The sequence below is a fragment of the Trachurus japonicus genome, chromosome 6, assembly GCF_045865225.1.
Source record: "Trachurus japonicus isolate A0001 chromosome 6, Traja_1.0".
Taxonomy (NCBI): Eukaryota; Metazoa; Chordata; class Actinopteri; order Carangiformes; family Carangidae; genus Trachurus; species Trachurus japonicus.
The window spans coordinates 831,131-855,161 of NC_140912.1; the positions used below are offsets into that span (position 1 = coordinate 831,131).

The 24,031-nt window shown below is 40.6% G+C and overlaps 3 protein-coding genes across 5 annotated transcripts; 2 read left to right on the plus strand and 1 right to left on the minus strand.

The window, feature by feature from the left end:
* Positions 1-4,763: 4,763 nt before the first annotated feature.
* Positions 4,764-9,954, plus strand: tmpob (thymopoietin b). The gene is made up of 6 exons (XM_085778186.1): positions 4,764-5,358; positions 5,495-5,612; positions 6,621-6,776; positions 6,933-7,042; positions 7,128-7,228; positions 7,955-9,954. Exons 1-6 carry the CDS (start codon positions 5,125-5,127, stop codon positions 8,334-8,336), a joined length of 1,101 nt encoding a protein of 366 aa, XP_085634312.1. The 5' UTR covers positions 4,764-5,124; the 3' UTR covers positions 8,337-9,954.
* A 2,808-nt stretch (positions 9,955-12,762) lies between these two features.
* On the plus strand, positions 12,763-19,441 carry ldhbb (lactate dehydrogenase Bb). 3 transcript variants are annotated; one of them, XM_085778187.1, is made up of 8 exons: positions 12,763-12,879; positions 14,836-14,972; positions 16,318-16,435; positions 16,534-16,707; positions 16,789-16,962; positions 17,047-17,164; positions 18,313-18,436; positions 18,972-19,441. In XM_085778187.1, exons 2-8 carry the CDS (start codon positions 14,844-14,846, stop codon positions 19,137-19,139), a joined length of 1,005 nt encoding a protein of 334 aa, XP_085634313.1. In that variant the 5' UTR covers positions 12,763-12,879; positions 14,836-14,843; the 3' UTR covers positions 19,140-19,441. The 3 variants fall into 3 exon arrangements, with proteins under 3 accessions (XP_085634313.1, XP_085634315.1, XP_085634316.1); XM_085778189.1 differs by lacking the exon at positions 12,763-12,879 and adding an exon at positions 14,275-14,408; XM_085778190.1 differs by lacking the exon at positions 12,763-12,879 and adding an exon at positions 14,417-14,481.
* A 1,609-nt stretch (positions 19,442-21,050) lies between these two features.
* LOC146985295 (spexin prohormone 1-like) lies at positions 21,051-22,094 on the minus strand. The gene is made up of 5 exons (XM_085780424.1): positions 22,028-22,094; positions 21,890-21,935; positions 21,745-21,804; positions 21,199-21,282; positions 21,051-21,097 (listed from the first exon to the last, which is right to left on the minus strand). The coding sequence occupies exons 1-5, from the start codon at positions 22,088-22,090 to the stop codon at positions 21,051-21,053; spliced, it is 300 nt and encodes a 99-aa protein (XP_085636550.1). The 5' UTR covers positions 22,091-22,094.
* Positions 22,095-24,031: the final 1,937 nt, after the last annotated feature.

Here is a 24,031-nt window from a genome sequence, read left to right on the forward strand (position 1 = left end):
TCCCATAAACTGTTTCTGTCTCTCTGCCAGTTGTTACATTTGTTCTCTAGATTTGTTTTACAATAATCTGTCAAGAAAATGTGAATGTTGACGATTAAAGAGCAGCCTTTGATCATTTTTCAGAGGCCATGACTGTTATGCTTAAAGAGGCACTCTCTATGATTCTTGGCCTGAGCCTTATTTTCTGTATAAATTACATACAAAGAAAGCTTAAGAGGTGTTTCTCAAGGGCTCAACATTTTTTACGCTTACACTCCTCTGGCAAATCCACTATGGAAAAGCTGAACTATTCTTCCAGTGCTGTATTTTAGTGTGGTTTGGAGCTGAGGTGGGGATCAATTGCTTGGTTTCTGCTGCAGCATCCCAGAAAGCTCCTGAGAGGCAGGTCTGAAGGACAGGTGGGCAGCCACACAGTGCCACCTCAAACCGCTGTCCCCACCACAGAGTTAGAGACCAGCAGACCCAGAGACCAAAGACAGACAGGACTGCCATGTGTAGAGGGCTGCTTCTTCTACCGATCCTTTTCACTATTGATTAACGGCTGGATTGTTTAGTTTATGTGATGACAGTAAACTGTGCCTCCTTCCAGACCTCCAAATGGCTGCCCCTTCATTCAGTATAATGGTGGTTAACTGATTTAATAATGGCAGTTACACACTGCTTTGTGTGTGTGTGTGTGTGTGTGTGTGTATGGCGGTCAATACATCTCAAAACTTGTGCACAACTATCAGCTGAACGTGTCACACGCGCATGCTTTGACGCCTGTGCAGCAAAGCACATTGACTTATAATGGTCCCCCGTTCATCATTCGTTCTTTCTATTTTCAATTGGGTTAGGTTTAGGCGCATGGCTGGGAGTGAAAGCTTAACATAGCAACAGTAACCAAGGGGGCAAACATCCGGGTCACATAAACCCGACCAATTAAATATCCAAATCCAATTAAATCCTGTGGCCTGTTTTTCCATTTCACAGTTTTGATCCAAGCCTAAAATTGAAATATCAAAATTTTGTGTGAAATAACAAAAACAAAATAATCTCACATTTTTAACTTGCCAATTGCCAATTCAAAATAGGCGCAGCAGACATGCACGAAAACACAAGCGCGTCGCACCAAAAGCGTGTGTGACGCATGTCTGCATTGAAGTAACGGGTCATATTTCCTCCGTGTGAAACGATGTTGTGTTAACGGTTACCGCCGAGACTGTTTGTGGGAGATCACATTACCACCACGTGACGTGACTGAATCCTGCCCACTGATTGGCTTCTCAGGCATGAATCTGGCGAATGAGGACTTTCATGTGCCTCTCAAAGTCCTCATTTGTCTATTGTTTTCTTTTTGAAATAGTATAAATACTCAATGATGGGAATTAGCACATGCTCAAAACAACATTTATGATAATATCGTAGCCGATATATATTACCCACCTCTACTAAGTTATTCATGCATGCACACACACATTGCTGCGTGTGTCTCTGCTTATTTTGATATCGATGGAACCCCATTGTGTGTGTGTGTGTGTGTGACTGTACAGAGGTTTGAGGAACACACAGAGATGTCTTTTATCAATTAATATCATTCAAAGTGCAGTAAAGGATAAATCAGTGTTTGCTGTGATCACTCATTGCACCAGTTCCCCTCTGTACACTTGCACCTTTTTGAGGTATTGATAAGTTGTCCCTGTCTGTCTCGGTCTTCTGTCTCTTCATGTGATCTGGCTCCATGATGTTGAGATCAGGACTCTGGGGGGGCGACATATCTGCAAAAGGACTCCTTGTTCTTCTTGTCCCTGAGGATTATTCTTTATGACTTTGGCTGTGAGTTTGCCATCACTGTCGTGCTGCTGAACAAATTTGAGATCATTGTGATCAAAAGCCTATCTGGTTGTATTGCATGGAGAGTTTACATGCTGAATAAGAGTGTGTGTGTCTGGCCTGTGGCCTCTCTGTCTAGTTAAAGGTTGAGGTTGAAAAAAAAAATGGTGATTGCACTACTGCTGTTATCACTCTTTGATTTTGGAACAGTCTCTGGGAAACTAAATCAATGCTAATCTCTTAAAAGCATCTAACAACTCATTTGTACTCTATGCCTTAGTTCTTCTGCCTCCTTTACCCCCTCTGTCCCATTTTCTTTTTACGAAGCACTGTCGTAACATCTGTGTTTTATAACCTCATAGTTAACTCAATATTGAGCAACATAAATAAGCCAAAGAAGCCAAACCCATGATTGTTTTGAATTAAACTGAATTTTACTCCTGACACCCTGCAATCACTTACAGAGATCAAGGTGGGATAAACATCAAGCAAAATGTTGTTGGGCCCTTATTGACCCCAATTGTACATGGTAGGTTCATCATCATTTCCTCCAATGCCCAGAAACCAGTGTTAGTTCATTTATTTAAAGAGATGGTGGCCAGATAATTAATGGGCAACAATTAATCTTGAAAATTCTTGCAAGAATGTGCTTGCTTCAGCCTCTCAAAAGTTCATATTTGGCAATTTTACCCTGTCTTAAAAAAAACTGTAATTGGTGAGTACAGCATGTTTGACTGTTGGCCACACAAAAACAGCCCCTCCAACATATTAATGTGATGTTTTGTGGTATTTTCTGAAACTTTTACAAGCTTAACAATCATTATAGAAGATGAATAAAGAAAATATTGATAATAACTGTTGGTTCCACTATTCTGGTGATTAAATTATCTGTGTTACTGATTTGACACCAACAAAATTGAAGCCATTTTCTAAAAAACAACATAATAATAAAATAAAAATTAGTTTTAAATAAATCATAGGTTTGAGTGCATCCAAACTGGAGAACCAGTCTCTGGGAGCGTTTCTGAGAAATCAGTGATTAATCTAATTATGCAAACCCAAACGATGTTGAGTAAATCAGGGGATTTGTGGGGCCACAGGGCAGTTTCCCACTTTTTCTAGTAATCCAGCCTTCACAGAAACAGTTTAGAATGCACATTACTGCCTGAAGCAGGGGGGAGAAAATATTTGATAGTTTTGTAAATTCAATACAAGACATTATACGGCCCATAAAGGCATTTTTCTTTGTATGGAGACTAAATTCATTGCTCCTCAGGAGACCTGATAGTGTGGCTCATGCTGCCCTCTTCTGTTACATGAGCAGATTTCATCTAAATGGTCTACACATGTGCTCACACACATTATGTAATATCAAAAACCACGAGTGTGAGTTGAATAGTGGAAGTAAGTACCCAGGGCCCCTCAAGGGAAGACCCTGAAAAGTCCCAAATCAATAGTTTTCTTTTATTTGTAATATCAAAGTATGCATTAGTAGCATTAGTCAAACATTTGAAGTCTGGTGCTACAGTAACGTTTGTTCACTGACATCAGTGATACAGACAATGTGGCATCAGAAGTGCTAAGTCATTATTGATAATACTCCCTATAGTAAGGTTGTTCGGTTTGAAAGTGAAAGTAAGTTATAACAGTGTTTTCACTTTTAGATCTAGGGCCACCGCCATCTTGTTTACTGTATGAGCCTTTAAATCTCCACTGTGTAGTGTGCAGACCTGGCTTTAACTTGTTTGGAACTAGCCTAATTCACCTAAATTCTGTGAACAAACTATGATTCCAGCGGTTCTTATGAAAATGCAGTAATACAGTCATGTTCAGGATATGACAAAGAAAACCTGCACAGAAATTATGGGATAGCCTATAACATTGTAATGCTTCATTCAGCAATTAGTGAAAATATGGCTTAAATATAGCTACTCAAAGATTGTTTGAAAATGTTTCTGTAATGTGTTATAAATGTCTGATTACAGATTTTGTCCAGATTTATTTTCTGTTTCAAGTACTAAATGCACAGAAAACCTCAGACAATGTAGGCTTATTTTGTCATTATATTGTAAGGCTGCTGTTATTATTAACATTATCAAAGCCCGGAATAATTATTTGGACTTTTCTATGGCTATTTTTAGAGGATATGAAGGACATGTTAAAGATTTTTTTCTGTTTGTACATGTGTAGGCTGCTTTAACAATGTAATTTCTCCCTGTTGATATATGAGGAGGGGCAGATCCAGAAGTCAATCAATCAATCAGTCACTTTCCTCACTGTGACATACTCCTTTTTTCATCAGTATCTTGTCTTGGTAATGGTTTCTATTAATAGCAGACTAATTACTTTGTATTTATCTTGCTTTTTGTGACCAACAGTAAAAAGAAAGGAAACTAGTTTGAGAAGCTGGTAGGCCTACCAGTCAGTCTTTTCCTGTGTCTTTGCCTCTTGGTAAATAAATTAATCAACCTAATCATTTCAGTGAAGTGATTAAATTGCCTGTATTGTGGGGATATCAGGGCTTCAAAACAAATCTTGGTCACTGATTACTCCGACCATGAGTGTATAGTTGTTGTTATTAGATGCCAACTGTTTCGGAATAGACCAGATTCATGTGCTTCACAAACTGAAAGTGATCTGTAAACGCAAGTTAACAGTCAGCATCATTTAACCGACATTAACATTGTTCTCCCATCACTTACTGCCACTCGAATGACATGTTTAAACCTTCATTCGTCCACTAATCAAACATAATAATGTAAATAACGTCGATAAAACAGAGACAGTCGTGTAAATGTGCGGCGGATTTGTGTAAAGCCGTTATCTAAAACACACTGCCTGCGGTTTCTTTGTGGCGGCGGCCTGCGACTGTTCCATTCATAGCAGGCCAATCAGAGGGCGGCTTACTGCCGGGCTGCAGCCAATCACGTCACCGCTCGTTGTTTGGCCTTGTTGCGACCGCGGACAGACAGAGGCAAGTGGACCGGTTTGAAGCTAAGCTAATTCAGTCACTCTAAAGCCGGCGATTTTTCAATTTTGCATAAACTCCGGGTGCCGCACGTGCGCGTATTTGCTTTCGAAAAATCACAGCTACCTGTCGCCGTATCAAACTCTGGGCTAAGAGGCGGAGGTGGGCGTTTATTTTAATAAACCGCTTCTCTCCCGCTAGCTGAACAAGGCAGCGGATAGGCGCCAGTCGTGTTTGACAACAGCGCTGCTCCGTCACGTTCCCGCTGTTGATGTTGTTTCTAGCTGCCGACTGAAGCGGCAAAAAGAAAAAAAGAGAAAGAGAGCCGAAGAGAAAAGCGAAGCATGGCAGAATTCCTCGAAGATCCGTCGGTCCTCACCAAGGATAAGCTGAAGAATGAGCTCACTGCCAACAACGTGCCACTTCCTAGTGGGGAGCATAAAAAAGAAGTGTACGTGCAGCTGTATCTGAAGAACTTAACCGTGCTGAACAACAAGAAGAGCCCACCGACAGACACCTTCTCCAGCGACGAGGAGCTGCCTACCCCCGTGGTGTCCAACAAGAGTCGATCTGGAAGAGTAAGTTTTAGCTCGTTGTTACAGTAGATTATCACAGTTGGATTTGATTTGTGGATAACGCTGCTGATGTGAAACTGTGTGCGACTGATTTTGAGTTACGGCTCGTGTGATGTATTGAACTTTATTTATTCTGCAGAAAGCTACAAAAAAGACAGACAAGCCTCGCACAGAGGAAGTGGAGGTGACAGATCTCACCGATGAAGATTTAAAACAACAGCTGGCAAAGCATGGGGTGGACTCGGGACCTATTGTTGGTGAGTTCCTGGAGGCATGGTTCATATTTAATTGGCATAAAAAACTGAAATATTTATTTCATTTAAGTAAGATGAAAACGGGCATAAATAAATGATGGTTATTTACATGAATTTAAATACACATTGTATCACTGTTTAAATTAGTTTACTAACCTGGCTATTATCAGGATTTGTTAGTTCCTTAAGCAATCCAGCAAGTGTTTTATTGTTGCCTAAAGTGTTTGTGGTGTTTACAGAAACTGGCAGGGAAAACCCACAATTGTTCCAGATTTATGATTTTGAAAATGAAAGTCAGAGATTATGAAAGTAAAACGAGGAATTTACATAATTAGTTTACAGAATTTTTCTATTGGATTATTCCACCCATGACATTACCTATATCCATAGTGTGTTTAATTAGATTAAAAGGAATTATTGTTTTAGACAGCTAAGAAGCAATGACAGAAAGATGATGTAAATCATACTGAAACCACCCACTTCCTAGGCCTTTATTATCACCTGTCTTCACTTCACTTTTCATATTTGGGTATTATGATTATGAAACTGGTGTTAAATTCCATTATTGGTGGTGTCAGAAGTAATAGAAAAATAGATTTTGGACATTTGTTAATTTAATAATAATTTGTTAATTTAATAATAAAAGAATCTGGATAAGGAGTGTAATTATTCATGTTTAAGCTACCACCACACCCGTTTTGTGACTCTCGCGTCATATATGTTTGTGTATATATATGTGTGTGTGTATGTATGTGTATATATAATTTTTTTTTTTTCCAGATATAGTAAATGGTAATATGCAGTAACAGTGTTAACTACCATATCATAAAAAACTTTTCTCTTTTTTTAAAATGTTCCACTGAAATATGACAGATTTGCAAATGCTGCTCACTGAAGCAGCACTGCATGCATCAGCAAGGCTACCCATCTCAACAAAACAAGTCTGCATCCTGCTGAAGTGAAAGTGAAATGTGTGACATCTTATTAACTCGTTGTTTTTCCTCCATGCAGCAACCACCCGTAAGGTATATGAGAAGAAGCTGCAGAAGCTGATGGACGAGCCGCCAGCTGAACCTGAAGCTCCTACAGACGTCACGGTTCTCCCCAAGGCAGACAGTAACCAGAACGGCAACACAAACTCTGACCAGTACAGTGACAAGGAAGACGGTGAGTTCTGGCATAAAAATGATCTATTGCACATCACAAGAACCCTAAATAACCTTCCACTTCCTGGTTTGTCAAGGTTGACCAGGTTGAATGTTCAGATAAAACGGATTACTTTACTGTTTCATTTATTGTTTTATATTGCTTGTGTTTGTTCAGAGGAGATTGCGGCACCTGAACCAGAGCCAGTTCCTGTGGTGGAGAAGCCTGTGAGGAGCAGAGGGAAAGCTCCAGTTACTGTCAGGACCAGCAGCAGACGACAAACCAAGGTGAGGCGCGTTTTGTTGCTCCCAAGTTCGGCGATCAGAGTGTTGTTTTTATTTATATGACCAAGTTGACATATTACTCTAACAGGTGGTGGAGGAAATCATTGTTGAAGAGACTCCAAAGAAGGCTAGTGAGAGCGTTGTTGAAGATATCCTTGCCAATGAAATAAGCACACCAACCGGCATCAGGTAACAATTGATTATAACTCTTTGGGATTGCACATGAATCATTTGTTTACAAATATCAATAAATTATGGAGAATAGATTAGCCTAAAAGCCGACCATGGAGCAATAGTTTGATTATAGCTTAAGGTTCACTCACTAGATTCTTAGCTCACAGCTGTCACATCCTTTACCCCAGTGGTTCCCAACCTTCTTTGGCTTCTGGTGATGCAATGATCATGATAATGGCCACCAATCAAGATGCACCAGCTCAGATATTTTTATATGCTGCATTTTATTTGGACTCAATTTATATTTGAATCTGAATCTGAATCTGAATCTGAATCTGAATCGGATATTTGAGAAAGTGAGAGTAGAGATTACAGTTGTTTAAGATTGTGTGTGGTGTTTTAAATCATACTTGTAAAAAGAATAATAATTGGTTAAGAGAATATTTTTATCAGTAATTTTTTTTATCAATTACTAGACATTTCAGGCGACCCCATTTGAATTCCAGGCGACCCCACATGGGGTCCCGACCCCAAGGTTGAAAAACACTGCTTTACCCCATTGACTTGGGGACGGTCTGTGGTGACAGATGTGACAGCTGTTTGAACCACCCGAGCAAATGTCACCTGAAGAGGAAGCTAGTGAGATGTAGTTGAAAGCTTGAGAATAAAAAAATAGCACCATGAGTCCAGAGTTGTCGCTAAGTTTGCACTAAACTTTGGTTTTATTGTTTCTGTGATCAGTGCGACCTGCAGGCGCCCAATCCGAGGAGCCGCCGGTCGACCCGTAAAACCAAGCGAGTACTGGCTGGACGAGTCGCGCGTTCAACACAGCGTCCACACCGAGACTCGCTCTCACTCCGAGTGTCTCTCCCGGCCGGGCGGCGCCGTGTCTTCGGGCAAGCCGGCGGCCCGGCGAAGCGTCCTGTCGGTGCTGCTCAAGCTCCTGCTCCTCGTCGTGGTGGGCGGCTCCGTCTTCTACGCCTACCAGAACCTGGACGCCGACCAGATCAACACCATCAAAGGCCTCCTCGACAGCGTCGTCGTCCCGCTCCAGGGCGCCGTGGACAACGCAGCCACTTTCCTGGGCATCAGCGGCGGCGCTGCAGAGAGCGGGGGCAAGTAAAGACCCTCAGCAGTCCTTCGCCACCTCCCTGCCGCCTGCCACAGCACACCATAACTCAAGCAGAAAACCTGGCTCACCTCTTACCTTCTTCCTACATGGTCGGACAAAAGACACAGATTTAATTGGAATGATAACCATGAACTCCTCTCTGGATTCCAGCTTTGCTCCCACCACAAGAGGGAGGCATAACTCAAACAGTAGCTTCTGGATAACACTGTTTTGTGGCGGTCCGAAGAGACTAATTTTAATGTTGATTTTAATCTGTGAATCGTTTGTGTCTTTGTGTGTATTTAACCCTTGTCTGTAGAACCAAGTGCAGAATGGAGAGGCGAGTTTATCCATGCATGGTTATAGTTTTTGAAGGTCATACTGTAGTTTCTAATGCTGTGCCAGGTGTTTTTCTGATGGTGAAGTGCCTGGACACTGTTAGCACTTAGTGCCCTCCCATTTTTTTTCAAGCACAAAACAGCGCTACTACTAATACCAGAATGTCTACACGTGTTTCTATATGACTTTAAACCTTTTCTCTGTAGCTATAGAATTAGGTAGAGTGATTCTTTATTTCTATGGTGCTCAGGTCAATTCAGCTCAACCTTTTTATTGTGGTCTGTGCTGGGAGGAGACACATGGTGTAATCAGGTCACATCACTGCATGAGGAAAATCAGCCCCATGTTCAAGTTGAAGTAAAAACTTACCTTTTTTTCCCCCCCTTCCCCTCCAGTGGCTGATCACTGATCGAGTCGTCGTATATGAGACTCTGTGTTTATGATCTGAAAATTCTGATCACTCTGTGTTGTAAAAAATAATAATTTTAGCTGTCAGTGGATTGACAAAAAAAATGTCCTGTACTTTTGGCAACTTGTATCATCATAAATTTTCCAACATCAATGAAACAGTTTGTAGCAGCTGATTACGGTCTGCGGTCTGTCTGACGAGTATTCCTTAAGGAAACTGAAATTGCAGTGTTTGATCATGGATTATTGATTTTCCAGCCATGCCGGTGTGCCCATATGAGTTTACATGCTTTGGGTTTTAGTGCTCTGTTGTGCTTTCTTTTGATTTTTGTTGTTTTATGTTGGATTTCTGATCCTTCGGTCCTAAACGCAGGACTGGCTGATGCAGTGCACCCACATAGCCCACCTCACTGACCGCATGTGTCAGGACATGGCAGATCTGGAGAAAGTGAATCTTTTCGGGACATCTAATCGGTATACTCTCCTCAGAACTCTTGATCAATTAATTCTTCCTGTGCAAATTACCATGATTAAGATGCTGTAGGCTTCTCCAATGAGGGGCAAGGATTTAACTCAGTAGAAGGTGATGTTGAGGGTGGGAAGATTTCTGGGAGATCTTTGTTTCTATTTTGATATTTTTCTAAAGTGGTGTGTTCAACTTTTTTATAGCACATTTTAAGGTAACATTTGAAAGCAATATGTAATACATGCAAGTGATACTGTATCTTAATCTGAACCTTGCTGATGTAACAAACTGATCCATCATCAGGCAGCTCTCCCACTATGGACAGAAATGACAGGGGTTATGTGGGTAAGGATTTTTAATCTGTTTATTTATGATAATGTAGGCAATGTATCATAAAATAAACTTTGGTTGTTACCACATGTTTTTTTTCTCCTTTGTCTTCTGTAGGTCAGGCAGGACGTCAAAGACAGAACCAGTGTTTTTGTTTTGATCTATTTCAACACGGTTTTCTCAAGCAGTTGGATGTTTTCATCATGAACATCCCAGCTGCTCAGAACCATATGTGATCATTTAGAAAGGTAAAATGAAGTAAAAGTGGACATGATGTTGATTATGTCACCAACCCAAACAAAGGTTTTACACACCGTAAGACAGTTAAATAAAAACAATGGGCACATCCAACATTCATTTAACAGATGGTTGATAAATGGCAGGTTATAATGTAAATGTGATCTGTAACCTCAAACACTTAGAAGGTGAGACTGCTGAACAAACAGGAAATGGATCACGTGATAGAAAGAAAAATACAAAATATGTCAGAGGTTATAACTGTTGGCACATACTGTGTGTTGTTACAGTCTTATAACTCAATTGATACCTGTAATTAGCTTTTCAAACCATTTAACACTAAATATGGCAGGTCACTACAGCCCTGATTGGTGTGACTCAATCTATGGAAACATGCAAAAGCCATTAACAAGAAAAACTCTCTTAAAGAATAGAAAGAACACTGGAAGTATAGGAATTAATAAAAACAAAAACAAAAACTGGTAAATAATATAGAATATAAATAAAACAAAAATATGTTTTTAGTGTACTATTTTCTTTTGTATATTTTTAGCATTACCCAACAACATAAACCACTACTTGCCATTTAGCCATGACTCGAGTCATTGACGATGCTTTGCCAAACAGTTTCTTCTAGAGCCAGTTTTACTTTTGTTGTCGTGGCCTTGGTGCGTTTGTCATGTGATCACGGTCATCCACTGTAATGTAGCAGCTTGACCTGGTGCTTCAGGTCCCTTCAGTCGCAGGGTGTCCACCTGCTCTGTAGCAATACCTCTGTTTGCTGTTTACAGTGAATTTAACATGGTCAACAGTGTGCCAATACCTCAAGTCTCTCTTAGTAAATATATCACAAATTTAATTGAACCTGTAAATAACGGTTGTTTGTTTGTTGTTGATCCATATGAGTGGCATTTGCTGCATCATCTCACTTTGCTGTGTTCCAGTCCAGTGCACTGGTTTCTCTCTGTCCACTGAGTTTCCTCGGGTGCTGAGCAAAGAGGAGTGAACTTAGTGTTGTTTCAAGGCCAAGTAGATGTAGTGTACACAGAAAAGAGCACTTATTGATTTATAATAGACAAACAGATGACAAACTATAGAGACTGTAAACATATATGAAGGACATGATCCAGTAGGATGTGTAGCAACTTCCAGATGCCACAAAATAGATATAACCTGAGCTACACAACCTCCTCTCCACCATAAATAGGATCATTCGTTGATAAAAAAAAAAAAAAAAACATGCCACTACACAGGGTTGAGAAGATTTTGTAATGAAAGATACAAATGAAGTATTTGCATTTAAACATAAAATCATAGTGTTTCCTAACCCAAACTAATTATATTCTTTCCAGTGGGTTGTCAGTTACTAGACTAGACTATTAAAGGCTAATTTCTAATAATATGACTGGAAAAAAAGGTGTTTGAAGACAACATGGCAGGCTGACTGTTAGTAAATACTTAAATTCTACATGTGTGAAATATGAACTGAGTCACTGCCTGTCTTGTCCAGTCATCCTACTGACTGTATCTGCACTGTTGACACTGTAAGACTGTGTCTCCCCTTGCTGGCTCAGTGTTGTACTGTACAGAGCTGAGATCCAACGATGAGTGAAAGACTCATCACAGTCTGTTGTCTGCAGTAACACTATTTAAATCAGACACACTCACTATAAACCTGTCTGGTCTGGAGCAGCTCAAAACACTGCAGCGGTTCTTCACCGCTTCTTAACCACTGCAGAGAAGCTTTAATAGCCTTTATTATTTTCTTTTTATTATTATAAATTATATATAATAGTAATTCAACACCCCTTAGAACAATTCATTTTGCAAGTGATGTTAGTAGACAAACAATCAGCATTAGTTTGTATATATATATATATATATATATATATATATATATATATATATATATATGATTTTTTTACTGTTCCTAAGGTGAGAACAGTAATGGGGAAGAAAGCTTTTAGATTCTCTGCTCCGAGTACATGGAACAGTTTGCAGTCAGAGCTCAAACTCCAAAGTCTGGTATCTCTGAATGTATTCAAGTCCATGATAAATTCCATCACATCCAGGCTTCAGGAGTGCAAATGTTTTAATTGAGTGCAAATGTTTGACTAATCTTGTAAATTATTAACTAATTTTAAAAATTCAATTTTGTTTTTTGTTTTGTTTGTTCGTTTGTTTTATGTTTTTAATTAATGTGACTATGTGTTGAAACTATATGCTGTCATTCTTGGCCAGGTCTCTCTTGCAAAAGAGATCTTGGATCTCAATGGGACAAACCTGGTTAAATAAAGGTTATAATAATAATAATAATAATAATAATAATAATAATAATAATAATAATAATAATAATAATAATAATAATATGTGTGTGTAAAAAATAAGTCAGAAAATCTAAATAGAATAGAATATTTAAGAAAGAAAGAAAAAAAGAACAACAAAAACACTAAACAGACAAAGAAAGAAAAAAAACAATATATTGAAAATAAAGGCGTCTTTGTCTTTGTGTCTGTCCTGTGTGTGTGTGTGTGTGTGTGTGTGTGTGTGTGTGTGTGTGTGTACCAGCTGACTGAGGTGACCGTCACGGTGCCAGACAGAGACTTTGAAGAGGATGGAGAAGCTTAGTCAATTAAATCCAGTAGGCTGCACCCTGACAGCACAGCAGGAAGAGGAGCAGCCACACGACGCAGCACACCCAGGCCGAGTCCCGCTGTAGCTCCCGACAACGGACACCAAGTTGTACTTAAAGTAGCCGGACCCTCAGGACAACAGGTGAACAGTCGTGTTTTCATGTTGTTGTGGATTTGAAAAACTCTGAAGGACGCAGCAGGCAGATCCTGACTGGGTTTGTTTTGTTTCTTTGTGAGGACTGTTGTATTTATCTGTATTTACGCTAAACAAGTGACCAGTGACAGCAGCTGGACTTGCTCAGCTCTCTTCTTAACACATGTAGAACTGCAAGTCATATTTATCTTTATTATCTGCTAATCGTCAATCTACACCTGGGTGTGTTTACAGCTGTTGTGACAGATGTTTTGCTGCTTATCTTCAGATGCAATGACTAAACTAAACTAAACCACCACCTGCAGCACTGAGAAGATCATGTGTCATTAAGACATTAACATCACAGTCATTCAGGTGGAGCATGTGGAGGTTCTTATTCTTAAAGAGGTGCAGGCTGTTTCTTTGTGGCTCATCAGATTATTATATTTTTATTATGGAATTTAGAGTCATTAAATATTAACAGATTAGACTCTACAATTTAATTTGTGGCTTTGTTAGTAAGTATGCCAGCTCCACTCAGTTCCATTATTATCATAACAGCTGAATGTCGTCTCCTCTCCACGCCCACCGTCCGTCACATGCAAACATTTAACAGTCCCTACACAGACGCCGTCTTTTCTCCAACATTGGTATAAAAAGCCAGTGAGTCTCTTGTAGATCCCTGTAGATCATTCAGATCCCAACTATGTATTTATTGGGGATGATGGAAAGTGATGAAGCCCACTGTCCCACTGTGACCTTGCAGATTAAGCCACCTCATTACCCGCTCGTGTTTACATGCTTGGAGCGCACAGCACTTTCTCTTGGTAATCCAGTCTCATGGGACTAATGAATGGACAGTTTCCCCAATGCACTTCCCATGTGTCTTCATACACAGAGTCCTTGACCTCTTGTAGAGATGGGGTAAATATCCAGATGCCTTAGTATCTTTAATTTATGCTATTCCAAAATATATAACGCTGCAAAATATGAATTGTCTTCTAAATTCTGTTTCAGCTTGTTAATATTTAACAATGGTTTTATTACAGTTGTAATAATGGATATTGCAACTTATCCCCAAGACAGAATCAGGGAAGCTTAGTTTGTCAAATAAATGAACTATAAATAAAAAATATAGAAATGAATTGGTATTGTTCTTCGGAGACATGGCACCAGGTACAAGGTTAATGTTCATCTGCAGCGCAGGTGCAGCAGATGGAGGCAGCGTTAAGGGATTACACTAACTCCTTTAACAGTCTGCAGTCAGTCAGTCAAGTTTGGCATCCGATTATACTACTCCGTCCTCCATTTGGGGAGGAGGAGGAGGAGGAGGAGGAGGAGGAGGAGGAGGGGAGAAGGAGGACAGGGGAGGAGGAGTGGAGCTCTGTGCAGCTCCGGTCCTGAGTCACATGTGCTCTGTGCTACCGCTGCAGCTGACCGGATACCTGCCTGGGCTGTCTGTCTGGACTGGACTAACAGAGACTGTGGGAGGTGTTGTGGATGCAGGGGGTACGCAGCTCTGTGGAAACACACCTTAGGTATTCATTCAGTTTGCCATGCTGATTACATGGTGGTATTTATACCTTGCAGCTCGGAGCATCGCCAAACAATGCAAGTATTGCTGCTGTTTTTGTGTCTGGCTGTGTGTCTTTTGAAGGTGAACTCTGCAGGAGGAGAATGTGTGGGACAGAGCTCAGTCAGTGTGTTTTTCCTTTCCTGTGAGAGATGTCAGAGAAGTGATGCTGCCATTAGTGCTAGTGAGATAAATGTCAGGCTTAATGAGTAATCCCTCAGCACTCTTGACTGTGACACGCTACATCCTGAATGCAGTATTTATGAAGTTTGAGCACGAAGCCTGTTTTCTGGTTTGGTTCGGGTGTGTCTCCTTGAAATGTTTATCACTTATCAACAACTGACACACATTGTGACTGACCACGAGCACTGTTGTTCTCTTCTCCCATGTAGCGTTTAAGATGGCCTCAATCCTTCAGAAGCTCATCACCCCGCTCTTCAGCGGCCCCCCAGAGCCCCCCAGGAATAAAGTGACGGTGGTGGGCGTGGGCCAGGTGGGCATGGCCTGTGCTGTCAGCATCCTGCTCAGGGTAAGAGCCCCTGCCCCTGCCCCTGCCCCTGCCCCTGTTTGTGCCTCTGCTTCAGATTACCCTGCTTCCTGCTGCTGTGGCAGGACGGGGTAATACCCAGGATCCTCAGAGACTGACACCAGATTACTGATCTCTCGGTGTCTGATCTGGCCGTTATCCCCGCACCGTCCTTGTGAAGGTGCGGTGACAGCGGCACAGAAACTTACGTGCCATCAAAAGTCAAAACTTACCGTTATACAAAAGTAGGTCAGCCCAGTTTCTATTCTCCAGCTGAAACTGGACAATATGGAACAAGTTCAAAAACAGTAAACATAAAATGATACAATAGATTCAAAACATAAAGAAACTGATAATTTCCTTTACCTAACACTCACTGCATAGAAAAGATGTAAAGCAGCTCACTGTTTACACAGTAGCAGTAAATGTATATATTCAGGGTTTCATTCTATTTAAGAGTAAAAGTAAAATACTATAATCTACTATTATGTCGGTCACTGGACATGTTATAAGACATTATATTATTATTATTATAAGACAGTGAGAACAATATATTACTTGGCTCTATGGAAGCACAAACATGCACAAACAGACAGCTGTACTATCAGTAGCTACACTAGGTACAGTTCATTTAACACCTTGATTTGTCTCTATTGGCTTAAAGTTCAACATTTTGGCAAATTCGCCTATTGCCATAATCTCTATAGTCATACCATAGGTTCATTACCTTTAATTATCGGTGCATGTTGTTTAGAGATCCGCGGGGCAGAGACGCCAGCTGCTCAGTGAACACAATGGAGGTGAACGGTACAGGACCCCTGTCCCTCATCAAACTCATCAAATACACAATCCAACAACTCCAAAACGCTCTGGTGGACAAGTTGTGACCTGCACATTCACCACGCTATGAAATAATAATATAACATTACGAGTTGTTTCAAGGCAAATGCACTAGTTCTGAGTATTTGCTTTGTGTGTTGTAATGTTACATAATTATACATGATTATTTCATAGCGTGGTGAATGTGCAGGTCACAACTTGTCCACCAGAGCGTTTTGGAGTTGTTGGATTGTGTATTTGATGAGTTTTGAGGGACAGGGGACCTGTACCATTCACCTACATTGTGTTCACTGAGCATCTTGCGTCTCTGCCCCGCGGATCTCAAAACAACATACACCGAAAATTCAAGGTAATGAACCTACTGCTATGACTATAGGGACTATGGCAATAGACGAATTTGCTAAAATGTTTAACTATCCCTTTAAGTGGAAACATGAACTATAAACAGCAGTTATGTTGCTGAATGTCTGTACTACATGACATGTTGGACCCTCCCTGATGTGTGCAGGAGTTGGTTGACGAGCTGGCCCTGGTGGACGTGATGGAGGACAAGCTGAAAGGAGAGATGATGGACCTGCAGCACGGCAGCCTCTTCCTCAAAACAGCCAAAATAGTTGCAGACAAAGGTGAGTTCAGGGACACTCTGGAAATCTTAGAGCTCAGTTCGACTCAGATAAAAACTCAGCTCAGTTGTCTGCTCCTCTCTGCTTCTCTTCTCTGTCAGATTACTCTGTGACAGCAAACTCCCGCATCGTGGTGGTGACAGCGGGCGTTCGCCAGCAGGAGGGAGAGAGCAGGCTGAACCTCGTCCAGAGGAACGTCAACATCTTTAAACACATCGTCCCCCAGATCGTCAGATACAGCCCCGACTGCATCATCATCGTTGTTTCCAACCCAGGTGCTGTCCGACACGTTTCCCTACCATCCGTCTTTTTGTCTGTCACACAAAAACAAAGGTGCTAACAACGCTTTTCTACAGTGGATGTGTTGACCTACGTGACCTGGAAACTGAGCGGCCTTCCCAAGCACCGCGTCATCGGCAGCGGCACCAACCTGGACTCGGCTCGCTTCCGCTTCCTGATGGCCGACAAACTGGGAATCCACCCCAGCAGCTTCAACGGATGGATCCTGGGAGAGCACGGAGACACCAGTGGTGAGGACTGGTGGTCTATGTGATTTGCAGACACTCTGAGCCGACATATGAAAAAGAGGGTGATGGCTTCTTGGTGTGTTTCAGTGCCTGTGTGGAGCGGAACAAACGTAGCTGGCGTCAACCTGCAGACACTAAACCCCGACATCGGCACCGACTGTGACGAGGAGAACTGGAGGGAGACCCACAAAATGGTGGTGGAGAGGTAGAGTTCACTTGGCTTGCTCACGTTTTATTTATGTAATTGTATTGTGACAAAATACTCACTGTTCTAGTTCCTAAATGAAGGATAACAACACAGTAAACTCAAATTAGGGGGAACTATGCAGGTCCGGTTGCTTTTTTTGTTGTTTTGGTCACTTGTTTCAGTGCATATTTTCAGCTAGAAGGCAATCCATGGAGCCGTGTCTACCGAGGTGGTTAATGTTAAAGGGATTGTTCAACATTTTTGGCCATAATCCCTATAGTTGTAGGAGTAGGTTTGTTACCTTTAATTGTCGGCGCAAGCTATTTTTAGAACGGCGGAGCAGAGCCGCGAGCTGCTCAGAGCTAAAAACTCACAGTAAAAACTGGTAAAAACCCACAGCTAACCTCCTCCCTCCCCCTGGCCATGTGTTTTTTTGTTGTTGTTGTTTAACGAAGCCCGCTAGAAGGCAATCCGTGGAGCCGTGTCTACCGAGGTGGGTAATGTTAACAAGAGATTACAGATTACCGGGCCTGTTTGTGTCGTAGTGCCGTAAAGCAGTCCATGTTTCTGGGACACCAGGTCGTAGGTGCTGATCTTGCAGAGTTGGTTTTCAGGAGACCCCAGGTGGAAGGCAGAGAGCCTCCATTCTCCCCGTAACAAATCATCAGTGCAAACCTTGCATAGTTCCTCTTTAAATAATCATGTTTTTAAACTCATATAGTTTATTTTAGCATTTCTAAATATATCTTACTCTGTTAAAATAGTCCAAATAATTTGTGTCAGTGGTATTACACATTAATTCAACTTTATATGGTCTGACTTCAAATTCTTTGATAATTATGATCACATCAGAACAGTGGAAAATCAAAATGAATGGTTTCATTTGGTCCATTGTTCCCTCCTCTGTCATATGCAGTAACCAGCTTTGAAAAGGTGGAATCACCTGATATTGAAGGATCAGACATCAGTGACATATTCAGGACAGAGCAGCAGAGCCCGGGCCAGAGTCTGCCTCGAAGATTCTTGTTGTGTTTTATCAGTTTATTTTTAGCACCTCAGATTATTTCTGTATTTCATTTCAGGGTTAGGGAAGTTAGCAGAGGGAAGTTAAAAGATGAAAAAGTCATGACACAGTTTGCTTTACGTTGTGTCTGTGTGTCTCTCAGTGCTTACGATGTGATCAAGCTGAAGGGTTACACCAACTGGGCCATCGGCCTGAGTGTGGCCGACCTGACAGAGAGTCTCATAAGGAACATGAACAGGATTCACCCAGTTTCCACCATGGTGAAGGTAAAACATGTTCACACACACACACACATTTGCATATATTTTTTCTTAAGCTTGTTTTTAGATTTGCATGCACACGTCTGTAGATTTTCCTTTGAGGGCTTTAGCAAAGCTACAATTTGTACTGTTGGTGCTAACAGCAAAGATTGTTCTAACTGTACATTTAAATGGGTCGTGCTCATACTGAGGTAATTAATTACAAATGTAAAAATAGCTCAATCCCATTACAGTAGATTTTTTACAATACACTTGAAAATGAAAGCTGACTTGTATTGAAAATTCCCCTATTACCAAAATTCACCCTTTGCTTTTAGTTTTAAGAAAATAAGAAGTTTACATATTCTTTTTTACTCATTTTAATAATAATAATAGTAATACATTTTATTAACGCACTTTACATTTAACAAGATATCTCAAAGTGCTACAACAGCAACAGAAAAAGAGTTAAAACAGTTATCAAAGTAAAATTTAATATAATTAATTTTAATTAGTAATACATGTAAATAAATGAGTAAATGTCTTCTGTGTCCGTCAACAGGGCATGTATGGAATCAGCGATGAGGTGTACCTGAGTCTGCCCTGCGTGCTGAACAACGGGGGCGTGGCCAGCGTGGTCAACATGACCCTGAACGAAGACGAGGTGGCCCAGCTGCAGGCCAGTGCCAACACGCTGTGGGACATCCAGAAGGACCTGCAGGACGTCTAACTGAGCAGCAGGGGGCGACTGCTTCTTGCCTCCTATCACTCTGCAGTCACTAAAGCCACACAGCTCCACCCTCCACACCGTCTGCCCGCCGCCCGCTGTAGAGTCCCAGCCGTACGTGCAGACGTTTAATCCCGTCAGATTTAGCCGTAGGTGTCAGAGTTTGTTCACTGCTGTTTACTGGAAACCAAAACGTGACATCAGCCGAGTGAAATGCCGCTCTGAGTCACTTGTCCTCGACCGTCCTGCGATGTGGGACTCATGTTGCTTTCATGTGTAATAAAACAAGTTTGTTGATGCTCGAACAAGAAGCAAATGAGTTCAGTTATTCAGAGGTGACATAGACTCAGAGGTTTTTCTGATCACCAGTTGTTGAGTGGTTATGTGAGTCCTACTGTAGGCTGGCCGTTATCTCCACAACAGTTTTGTTTTTGAACTTTCACGTCGATGTTTCTACAGTAGCCCAGAAAGGACAAACCAAACACTGGCTCTAGAGATGGCCCAGAGGCTGCTGGTTCTGTTAGTTGAAGGAGAAAAGTCAGGGAGGTGTTTCCACATGTTTTCTATGGAGCCTCACCACCACAAATAACACACAGTGGTCCTTATACAGAAAGAGAAGAAGGTAGTGGCAATTTTATTTATTATTACATGTAATCTCTCTCCTCATCTGAGTTGTATTGTTTGCAGTTCAACACTTCTGTCAATCATATTTAGTGTAGTTCATCTGTCCTGGCATTGGTTCAATAAATATGATACATAATTTTATATGAGGGCATTTCTCACACAATATAAGTTCACAGGTTTGACATGTCTTCTCCTAAACCTTCATTTTACATAGTAAGGACTTGTAAAGTTTCTTGTCACTGAAATCGTAAACGAAATGACAAAAGTCCTGCAACATTTTATTGTACAATATCATTTCAATGACACAATATAGTTGTAAAATCCCCCAGTCAGCAGTGATCATGAGGCAAAAATGAAATAGTTGCTTCTGATTTAGAGCAGGGGTGTCAAACGTACGGCCCACAGGCCAAAAGCGGCCCTCCAGAGGGTCCAATCTGGCCCACGGGATTAATTTGTGTGATGAAGTGTGGAAATTACATAGAAGAGGCATAATATTGGTAAAATTGAACATATTTTGCTCAAGAAATTTCAGGTTGTTCATAACATGTTTTATAAAAGGATAGTTCATTATCTGTAAACATCTAAATAATGTACTTATTTGCACTTAAACAAAGGGAAAAATTTGAGTTTTTATTATTGATAGGTTATTGCTATTATTTTACTGGTCCAGACCCACTTGAGATCAAATTGCGCTGCGTGTGGCCCCTGAACTAAAGTGAGTTTGACACCTTTGTTTAGAGGCTCTTTATTCTTCTTCACATCTAAAAAGCAGGATTACACTCTCCATGTCAGCTGCTGACCTCTGTGTGATCCAGTCACGACTCGGTCAAGCTGCCATTCCCAATAAAACTCACCGGACCGCCTCTATTAGTGACTCCTGGTGTGGACAGTGTGATGATGTCTGACTGAGTGGTGTTTAGCCTGGTGTTAATCACGCTGTGGTGAGAACGACTCGCTCCGAGCTGACAGACTTTTATTCCACCATTAATTGCTTAACAAGTTGAACTAGTGTAAAAGGAAATCCCTCCCATGGCCAACACACACACACACACACACTGCAAGCTCATTAAGAGGAGGGAGATGTAAACAGATCAGTCCAAGAATAGACCAGAGACTGTATATAAAAATAAACTGAACATATGGTTCGGCATTTAACAAACAGCTCCTTGACAAGGTGCGTTTACTTATCACATTTAATACAAGTAGACACACAGCAACTAGGGATGCATAGAAAAACATGATTAAAACTAAAAAAAAAAAAAAAGAAGAATCAGTAGAATCTCGGAAACTTCACAAATAGTTTAGATTCAGCTGTTGCTCCTCAGGATAATCTCCACCTGAGGCAGAAAAGACAAAAAGAAAGAAAAGGAAAATCAAGTCTTACATGATAGACGAGGATCAGGCAGTGTGTCGGTGAGAAGTGAACTGGTAGTTTTACCTTCTACAGCTCGCTGCAGCAGCTCCAGGAGGACGGAGGAGGCGAGAGACAAACCCAGTCCTCCACTGCTCTGGTCCTGAGTCACTGTAGAGACGCACAACAAAGACAGTTGAAAAAGAGAAGACATAATTTTACACTACAAAGAAATGTGCTTATACTTTGTACAATATATAATATAAAAAATAAATAAATTGCTTAATAAACTGATGATCTGTAGCTAATACAACTAAAAAGTATCATACTCAAGGAAGAGAAGACATCAGACAGAGAAATTTCACATCTGTCAAAGCAGCTGTTTTCTTTAATATAACTGATCTATAGAGGATTAGTAACATTAAGCATTGATAAAATCATCAGTTACATCTTATAATATTCCTTTATAAGGCTTTACTTATTTGTAAATTATGTAATAGACGAATATAATAGGCTACTTTATTTTATTATTTGAAATATTGGATGTTTGCCTGATGGTGAAATTGGAATTTGATTTATTTTATTAATCAATCATTATAATTAGATTATAGGTGTAACACATCTTTGACCCACCTAGATGTACAGAGTCATCCTCCTCTCTGCTGGTGCGCTCCAACACTGAGCGGTGTCCCTCTGGAAGAAAACATTGAATTCCGTTTTCTCTGAATTTGATTATTTGAATTTGACAATTCTTCAGCAGTGTAAATGTTAAACTTACGTGCTCCCTTCAGGTACAACATGGCCTGAGGAGTCCAGTTCCTCCGCTGGAAATCATACAAACCATACAGGTCTAAGTCACTCCAGTGTTTCTGTACATTCATGATCAAATTCAGCCTTCACAGATGTTTTCACTCACCTGTGGTGCAGCCCAGCCCTGGGTCACCAAGGTAACCAGTAACAACGTGACTAGAGAGGACATGGTTGAACTCTGCAAAAGTGGAGGATTGACATGTTCATACAAATAATGATATTTTTTTGTATTTGCATATATAAACATTTTCATAATCACAGCTGTTCATCCCAACCAACACCATTTAAATGTTCTTTTTTTTGGGGGGGGGGGGGGGATACAAACCAAACCAAAAAAATGTTTTAATCCATACAGAACAGACACAAAAACACAGGAGTTGCACTACACCAACCTTTCAGTGAAGCATAATGTATTAATAATGACACTAGGAAGCTATATTGTATATACTATACTCCAATACCGTCGTATTATGATTTCTGTCAGCTTATTCCAGCCTCAGCTGACATCAGGATATCTAAGTATTAATGAAACATTTAGATGCTGCTTGTAAATTCTGAATTGTTGGACTGAAAAGTGTCACCATTTAAATTCTAATCCTTGGTTGATTGAAATTAGTTTAAACACCGACACATACTAGTCATGCAAGTTACACACATATAGAGAATTGTTAGATTTTCCCCCAAAACTAATTATTATAAACTATATACTTAGAATACATAATATGTGGACTTTAAGTAAAAAGAAAAATAAAGCTGATGAAATTTACATTTTAGTTGCGACAGACTGAGTGTGAGGTCAAATTCATCTCTGACTGCTGACTGTAATGGAGCATAGTGCAAACTCTACTATCTAACAATAACAATAATGATTATAGTGGCATCTTACCGTTGATTGTCCTCTGCGCTCCCCTGCTCCCCTCTTTGTGTGTAAAAGTTTGATTTGTGCTCCGTCCTCCTCACTGCTCTTAAATTATGAACACAAAAGCAAACCAACTCATTATCAGCGTCAGTGATGAGGCTGATCGGTGGCTTAATGACATCACACATAATATTTCAATTGACGAGAGTGACAGGTGCTGTTAAAACTGTCGCGGTTCATTAATCACAGACCCACGAGGGAGACTTTAAACTTTTCAGACTCAGAGTCTCCCGAGCAGGTCACCTCCCGATGACGACACTGCAGAGGTTTTATGAATGAAGCTGATGTGATGACAGCTTGTATGTGGGTGTAGACTCATGCAGGGGGCCCTGAGGCTGAGGATTGTGTAAAAGCTGCAAATGGTGAACTTGTTGATGATTTCTATAAAAAGCTGCACGTGTCATTACATGTCATATGAAAGAGTAACCATACTACACTACATACAAGAAACACCTTATGATACAACCCCACAGTTTACAGCCAGAGACGGACTGGAAGACAATGGGCCTGTCAACGCCTCCTATTATGACAAGAGCAAGACAGCTGCATATAAAAATCCCAGACTTAAACTTAGATATCAATTTAAAGAAAATGGATGATGTTCTCTTTTCTAAAAAGAAAATTGACTTGTCAGAACAGAAGTTGAACAGAGAAGCTGCTGAGACAGTAAAATATAATACTATAATATAACATAACCTAATGAGGTAATGAGGTAATGAAAAAACTATGTCGTTTAAATTTAAAAGCCTCTGTTGTGTCAGTCAAGTGAAGATTTGTTGAAGATGATTACCTTAACCTTTCCTTTGGATCTAGTAGGTGCTGTGCTACAGGTTTGTCAAGTCAGTTTGTCCCGTCTCAGTCAGTGGGATTGTCCGGGTGAATTGGCTTGTTCATATTGTAAATTTACAGAGGAAGAAAACACAACAAAGGAATAACAACAATTATTTAAATGTTTCAATTTCTCAAGTGTTAGTTTTAAAGCAGAAGTAAGTGATATATTTGTGTTAATATAAGTCTTAAATAGTTATATCTTCCGACAGCAATCACTTACATAGAGTGTTTGGACCGAAACACGGGTCTGTCAGTCCCTCTGCTCTGCTCTGAGCCGAAGAGAAAACTTTTCTCGTATCCTACAGTTTTTATCCAATGAGGAGAGAGAACGGCATGCAGGGCTGTGTGTGCAGCCAAGGG

Bases quoted from the DNA above. Each gene is read 5' to 3' on its own strand.
- tmpob (XM_085778186.1), top strand. From the start codon at position 5,125: ATGGCAGAATTCCTCGAAGATCCGTCGGTCCTCACCAAGGATAAGCTG. The intron at 5,359-5,494 runs GTAAGTTTTAGC...TTTATTCTGCAG, and splicing joins ACAAGAGTCGATCTGGAAGA to AAAGCTACAAAAAAGACAGA. The intron at 7,229-7,954 runs GTAACAATTGAT...TTCTGTGATCAG, and splicing joins AGCACACCAACCGGCATCAG to TGCGACCTGCAGGCGCCCAA.
- ldhbb (XM_085778190.1), top strand. From the start codon at position 14,427: ATGCTGATTACATGGTGGTATTTATACCTTGCAGCTCGGAGCATCGCC. The intron at 14,482-14,835 runs GCAAGTATTGCT...TCTCCCATGTAG, and splicing joins TCGGAGCATCGCCAAACAAT to CGTTTAAGATGGCCTCAATC. The intron at 18,437-18,971 runs GTAAAACATGTT...GTCCGTCAACAG, and splicing joins CAGTTTCCACCATGGTGAAG to GGCATGTATGGAATCAGCGA.
- LOC146985295 (XM_085780424.1), bottom strand. From the start codon at position 22,090: ATGTCCTCTCTAGTCACGTTGTTACTGGTTACCTTGGTGACCCAGGGC. The intron at 21,283-21,744 runs GTGGGTCAAAGA...GCGTCTCTACAG, and splicing joins GGATGACTCTGTACATCTAG to TGACTCAGGACCAGAGCAGT. The intron at 21,098-21,198 runs GTAAAACTACCA...TTTCTGCCTCAG, and splicing joins GCTGCAGCGAGCTGTAGAAG to GTGGAGATTATCCTGAGGAG.